This window comes from Macaca thibetana, chromosome 17 (assembly GCF_024542745.1).
Source record: "Macaca thibetana thibetana isolate TM-01 chromosome 17, ASM2454274v1, whole genome shotgun sequence".
NCBI lineage: Eukaryota > Metazoa > Chordata > Mammalia > Primates > Cercopithecidae > Macaca > Macaca thibetana.
This window is the reverse complement of record NC_065594.1, coordinates 31,288,238-31,294,931: the sequence shown is the minus strand read 5'-3', so window position 1 is coordinate 31,294,931 and position 6,694 is coordinate 31,288,238. Positions and strand designations below refer to the sequence as shown.

The 6,694-nt window shown below is 55.8% G+C and overlaps 1 protein-coding gene across 2 annotated transcripts; it reads left to right on the top strand.

Annotated features, from left to right (window-relative positions):
* Positions 1-1,115: 1,115 nt before the first annotated feature.
* Positions 1,116-5,802, top strand: PCDH8 (protocadherin 8). Of its 2 annotated transcripts, none has more exons than XM_050766715.1 (3): positions 1,116-3,665; positions 4,138-4,345; positions 4,841-5,802. In XM_050766715.1, exons 1-3 carry the CDS (start codon positions 1,326-1,328, stop codon positions 5,212-5,214), a joined length of 2,922 nt encoding a protein of 973 aa, XP_050622672.1. In that variant the 5' UTR covers positions 1,116-1,325; the 3' UTR covers positions 5,215-5,802. The 2 variants fall into 2 exon arrangements, with proteins under 2 accessions (XP_050622672.1, XP_050622671.1); XM_050766714.1 differs by having other exon boundaries at positions 1,116-3,956.
* The last annotated feature ends 892 nt before the right edge of the window (positions 5,803-6,694 follow it).

Here is a 6,694-nt window from a genome sequence, read left to right as displayed (position 1 = left end):
CTATTAGAACAGAAAGAAAATCCTCTAAATAGGCGGAACAAGACATCAGGAGGAAAAACTTCTCTAAATGCTCTTTAATACGAGCCGGGTATTGTGTGGAATTCAGCGCCCATCACCGTTTAGCCGGAGAGTTATGGCAGTGATTGGGGATGAATAGAGGAACATAATGGATACATGTGGCGTTTGCTCATTATATTCAAGTTAGCCCAACTCCGTTGTGGAAACTGTTCAACTTTCTCTCCCCTTAGCTTGTCACAGTGAAATAATACAGACATTGGGGCCTCCAATGGGATCGCCTGCCACACCATTCTATTTCCACAGCTAACGAGGGCTTCATAAGCCTTTGATACAGTCTGATCTTTGAAACCTTTCCAAATCTCCTCAAGCTTATGCTAAATCCTATTTGGAACTTTTTTTCCTTGCCTGCTAGCGCCCAAGGCTTAAGAAAGCCATTTGGACAGTGACATGCATACTAACATATCGCGGGGCTCTTTTCTGAAAGGGAAGTGGCAGCTCTGATCACCGGGGCTCACACGAGCAAAACACAATTGCGTACACAAATTTGAATAAAATCAATTTTCCCTTATCCTTCAGGCTTCTTAATCGAGAGGCTATTCCAGGCACTGTAGGAAGCTAGGAGAGAAGGAAAGCAGAGTCTCACTCAGCAGAGCAAGTCTGTGGGTAGGGGGCTGCAAGGGTTTGGAAGCCTCAGAGGTGCAAAATGCAGAGTGTGTGTGTTGGCAGGGGCTGGGGGAAGGGGGATTCTGGAGTCGCTGGGGTGAAATCCCAGCGTGTTCGCACTTAGTTCTAGCCGCCGGCACGGAGGGATACAGGCGACAATTAACAAAATCATCCGCTCCTTTTACTCCTGGAGCTCTGTGCCAACTCCTCTACATGCAGGGTGCTGACAAGAAAAGGGAGAGAAAGCAAAAGGAGTTAAACAAAAGAAAGATTCCCTAATTTTCCTTTCTTGTTTTCCCCTCTAAGCCTTTCCACATTAAAGGGATTGTCAGAGGCAGGCGGAGGAGCGACGCGAGGGGGAGGCGGCCATTGGCTGCCCGGCTCGGGTGATTAGCATATCGGCGGCTATAAAGGCAAAGGCGTCGCGAGACGGCGCAGCTTCTGTAAGGGAGGGAAAGGCGCAGGGTGAGGGCGGGTCTGCGCGTCCTCAGAGCCGGCTGGAGGCGCGGAGCTGCTACCCGCAGACTTCTCCCGCACAGGGCTCTCAAAGAGCGTGATTCCGAGAGCCTGAGACTCACGCCCGACCTGGAAACCAGAGAAGACTCTCTTCCTTAGCCTTTCGGATCGCAATTAAGGCTGGAGGCATGAGTCTTGTGAGGCGCTGGGGCAGCCCCTGCCTTTTCCCCTTGCAGCTCTTCAGCCTCTGCTGGGTGCTCTCAGTGGCCCAGAGCAAAACAGTCAGATACAGCACCTTCGAGGAGGATGCCCCCGGCACGGTCATCGGGACCCTGGCAGAGGACCTGCATATGAAAGTATCGGGTGACACAAGCTTCCGCCTGATGAAGCAATTCAACAGCTCTCTGCTCCGGGTGCGCGAAGGCGACGGGCAGCTGACCGTCGGGGACGCCGGCCTGGACCGCGAGCGGCTGTGTGGCCAGGCCCCGCAGTGCGTGCTGGCCTTCGATGTGGTCAGCTTCTCGCAGGAGCAGTTCCGGCTGGTGCACGTGGAGGTGGAGGTGAGGGACGTCAACGACCACGCACCGCGCTTCCCCCGGGCCCAGATCCCGGTGGAGGTGTCCGAGGGTGCGGCCGTGGGCACGCGCATCCCCTTGGAGGTGCCGGTGGACGAAGACGTGGGCGCCAACGGGCTGCAGAGCGTGCGCCTGGCCGAGCCGCACAGCCCCTTTCGGGTGGAGCTGCAGACGCGAGCAGACGGCGCTCAGTGCGCGGACCTGGTGCTGCTGCAGGAGCTGGACCGCGAGAGCCAGGCCGCCTACAGCCTGGAGCTGGTAGCCCAGGACGGCGGCCGCCCGCCGCGCTCCGCCACGGCTGCCCTCAGCGTACGCGTCCTGGATGCCAATGACCACAGCCCGGCCTTCCCGCAGGGCGCCGTGGCCGAAGTGGAACTGGCGGAAGACGCGCCCGTGGGCTCCCTGCTTCTCGATCTAGACGCGGCCGACCCGGACGAGGGCCCTAACGGCGACGTGGTGTTCGCTTTTGGCGCTCGCACCCCGCCGGAGGCGCGCCGCCTCTTTCGGCTTGACCCGCGAACGGGCCGTCTCACCCTGGCCGGGCCCGTGGACTACGAGCGTCAGGACACCTACGAGCTGGACGTGCGGGCTCAGGACCGCGGACCAGGGCCCCGCACTGCCACCTGCAAGGTCATCGTGCGCATCCGCGACGTCAATGACAACGCACCCGACATCGCCATCACCCCGCTGGCCGCCCCAGGCGCGCCGGCCGCCTCGCCCTTCGCCGCTGCTGCCGCCGCCGCTGCGCTCGGGGGAGCGGACGCTAGCTCGCCTGCGGGAGCCGGGACGCCCGAGGCTGGCGCCACTTCGCTGGTGCCGGAGGGGGCGGCACGCGAGAGCCTGGTGGCCCTGGTCAGCACCTCGGACAGGGACTCGGGCGCCAACGGGCAGGTGCGCTGCGCCCTCTATGGGCACGAGCACTTCCGGCTTCAGCCGGCCTACGCGGGCAGCTACCTGGTGGTGACCGCGGCGTCGCTGGACCGCGAGCGCATCGCCGAGTACAACTTGACGCTGGTGGCCGAGGATCGCGGCGCGCCCCCTCTGCGCACCGTGCGGCCCTACACGGTGCGCGTGGGCGACGAGAACGACAACGCGCCGCTCTTCACGCGGCCGGTCTATGAAGTGTCAGTGCGCGAGAACAACCCGCCCGGCGCCTACCTGGCCACAGTGGCCGCCCGGGACCGGGACCTGGGCCGCAACGGCCAGGTCACCTACCGGCTGCTGGAAGCCGAGGTGGGCCGCGCCGGGGGTGCCGTGTCCACTTATGTCTCGGTGGACCCAGCTACCGGAGCCATCTACGCGCTGCGCAGCTTCGACTATGAGACGCTGCGCCAACTCGACGTTCGCATCCAAGCTAGCGACGGCGGCTCCCCTCAGCTTTCCAGCAGCGCCCTAGTGCAAGTGCGCGTGCTGGACCAGAACGACCATGCGCCGGTCCTGGTGCACCCGGCGCCAGCCAATGGCTCCCTAGAAGTGGCGGTGCCTGGGCGCACCGCGAAGGACACTGCCGTGGCCCGTGTGCAGGCCCGGGATGCAGACGAAGGGGCCAACGGGGAGCTGGCGTTCGAGCTGCAGCAGCAGGAGCCGCGCGAAGCCTTCGCCATCGGCCGCCGCACGGGGGAGATAGTGCTCACAAGCGACCTCTCGCAGGAGCCACCCGGCCGCGTGTTCAGGGCGCTACTGGTCATATCCGACGGCGGCCGTCCCCCTCTCACCACCACCGCAACTGTCAGCTTCGTGGTAACAGCAGGGGGCGGGCGTGGGCCGGCTGCACCTGCCAGCGCAGGAAGCCCGGAGCGTTCCCGCCCGCCTGGCTCTCGGCTCGGGGGGTCCGGGTCAGCGCTGCAATGGGACACGCCGCTGATCGTCATCATCGTGCTGGCCGGGAGCTGCACGCTGCTGCTGGCCGCCATCATCGCCATCGCCACCACTTGCAACCGCCGCAAGAAGGAGGTGCGCAAAGGGGGGGCCCTCCGGGAAGAGCGGCCCGGGGCGGCGGGCGGCGGAGCCTCGGCTCCCGGCTCCCCGGAGGAGGCCGCCCGGGGAGCCGGGCCCAGGCCCAACATGTTCGACGTGCTCACCTTCCCTGGCACCGGCAAAGCGCCCTTTGGCAGCCCCGCGGCGGACGCGCCTCCGCCTGCGGTCGCCGCGGCCGAAGTGCCGGGCTCAGAGGGCGGCAGCGCCACTGGGGAAAGCGCCTGTCACTTCGAGGGGCAGCAGCGGCTCCGCGGCGCGCACGCCGAGGTGAGGCCTTCCTTCGGCTGGGCGCCCCCCTCCGTGCTCCGCGGACAGGCTGGGGGAAGGGAGACTGGAGGGGTAGGGTGGGCGCATGCAGGTAGACACTTAACCTGTCGCACCTGTTTTTTGTTTGTTCGTTTCTTGTCCAACCCTCCCCCCACCCCCATTCCCCTATTCCCTGCTGCAGCCCTACAGTGCCTCCCCGGGTTTTGGAAAGGAGCCGGCGCCCCCTGTGGCGGTGTGGAAAGGACACTCATTCAACACCATCTCCGGCAGAGAAGCAGAGAAGTTCAGCGGCAAAGACAGCGGTAAAGGGGACAGTGATTTCAACGACAGCGATTCCGACATCAGCGGGGACGCTCTGAAAAAGGATCTCATCAACCACATGCAGAGTGGTGAGGACTCTTATTTCCCGCCAAATTCGACATTCCTCCCTTCCCTCCCCTTCACTACTGCTTGCCTCCTGTCAATCTCGGTTCCCAGCCCCCTTCCCTCTTCCCCACTTTTTCTCACTCCTCCAGTTGCGGATCCTGGCCTGCCTCACGCAGTGAATTTCAAAATGCCAAGTAGAGGCAACTCCAGCTCTTGAATAAAGCACACCCTCATCCTGTTAGGCAGCAGCGTGGGTGATGCTAGCCATTAAAAAGGGGGTTCTGCTTATCAATTTTTTTTTCACTTCCAGCTGAAGAAGCTGGACCAGCTTTGCATTAAGATGGCTTTACAGGAAGCAGCAATGTGCCTTCGATTCTTGAGACACAGTGTATATCTTTATGTGCACAGCCTTTCCTTTCAGCTGCCCTAACCCAGGCTGACATTCTGAAGATGGAAGCCTGGGTATGTATAATCTCAGGAATAATCGTCATGCTGTTTCCTTTTCCCTTTTGTGTTAGGACTGTGGGCGTGCACCGCTGAGTGTAAGATCCTGGGCCACTCTGACCGCTGCTGGAGCCCATCCTGCAGCGGGCCCAACACACATCCCTCGCCTCACCCACCAGCCCAGATGTCAACCTTCTGTAAGAGCACGTCCCTGCCTCGGGATCCTCTGCGCAGGGACAATTACTACCAGGCCCAGCTGCCCAAGACAGTGGGGCTGCAGAGCGTCTATGAGAAAGTACTGCACAGAGACTATGACAGGACAGTCACTCTGCTCTCCCCTCCCCGTCCAGGGAGGCTCCCGGACCTGCAGGAGATTGGGGTACCCCTCTACCAGTCCCCTCCTGGCAGGTACCTGTCCCCGAAGAAGGGAGCCAATGAAAATGTGTAATCCCATGCTGCATGTCTTCACACCTATACAGGTCACTCCGAGAAGCCCCTAAGTTATTGACCGGTTTCAGTGTTGTATATATAAATATGCAAGATGTGCCTTAAAATGAAGTTGTTGGAAGCTATTTCCAATCACATTGGTACTGTTTGGTATTTGCAAACAAAAATGTAGTTAATGTAATTTTTATGAAATGTGTGCAGTATTTAATTTTTTTATCATGCTATTGACTTTAATTTCACTTGCGGCTTGCCATTTTCTTAGTGTTTTTAACTTGTACATTGTGTAATGTAATGTTTGTATATAATGAAATTTTGTTATATTTTTATATAATAAAAGCTAAAGTGGAAGTTATTGCCAAAGGAACTGTCTGTAAGACAAAAAACAAAACATGTTGGAATTACTTAATTGAAATTTATCTTTCACCTGAAACAACCTAGTGTTTGAGAAATTTTGCCTTGCCAAGTATAACTTGTATATCTTGACTCTGTGGTAGATTTCAAGTTCAATGTTATTTAATTACGTTTGGTTTTCTGTAAACCGTGTCACTTATAAGCACAGTAATAAAAGATTTGTCATGTGTTTGAAGAATCTGCTAATTGCTTTTCATGAAGTTGCCTATAGTCAGACATCCACAAATAATATGAGTATCAGAATGAAACCTTTCAAGTGCTCACTATCTGGGCATTATTAATGTTCATGACAATATTAAACCTGTGGGATTTCAAGTGTTGCAAAATGTCACCCAAGTATTAAAAAATGTGTGTTGATTTCATAAATTATAAGCATCTCCATATGCATTGGTCTATAAAATTCCTGCTCTCATTTATTCTCTGGGTAAATATTTATTGAGCAGACACCAAAAAGTGAAGAAAGCTAAGTCTGGGTTGTTCATTCACTAATTAAACAAGCATCTGTAGAACTTTTACTAGCTGCTGGTACTCCTCCTCAAGCTGGAGTTTGAGGTGAAGAAGACATAGTCCCAAAGAGTCCTCAGCTTATTCGGGGTGTTAGTAACAAAAAGACTAACATCTTAGTCGTTTGGAATGTAATAGGTTCCCACTAAATTCTGTCCTACTTCCTCCTTCCTTGCCTTTCTCTGGAGCCAGTCTCCAAAGTAACTATCAGCACTATCCCACTCAAATTTATGGGCAAAATGACATGATGGGATTCGCTTTAAAATGTTCTAGAAAAAAACCAGGGAGCTATGTGAAACAAGATTGATTTGATTTGATAAGATACTAATAATTGTCAATGCTAGTATAGGTGCACGTGAGGTAGGGAAATTTCACCAGTATCTCTACTTGTTTGTGTTTGAAAATGTACATAATGGAAAGTCTAAAAAAAGGACACTCAAGAGTACTATGCCTGTGTCTCATACTCTATGCATTTCATTTGAAATTAAAATGATGATAATCATAATGAGACCTAACATTTACTGAGAAAGTCTTTGTGTGAGCAGAGCTCCTTACCAAGCATTCTG

Coding starts and splice junctions, on each gene's coding strand:
- PCDH8 (XM_050766714.1), top strand. CDS start 1,326: ATGAGTCTTGTGAGGCGCTGGGGCAGCCCCTGCCTTTTCCCCTTGCAG. Junction 3,957..4,137: donor TCCGCGGCGCGCACGCCGAG/GTGAGGCCTTCC, acceptor TCCCTGCTGCAG/CCCTACAGTGCCTCCCCGGG. Junction 4,346..4,840: donor CATCAACCACATGCAGAGTG/GTGAGGACTCTT, acceptor CTTTTGTGTTAG/GACTGTGGGCGTGCACCGCT.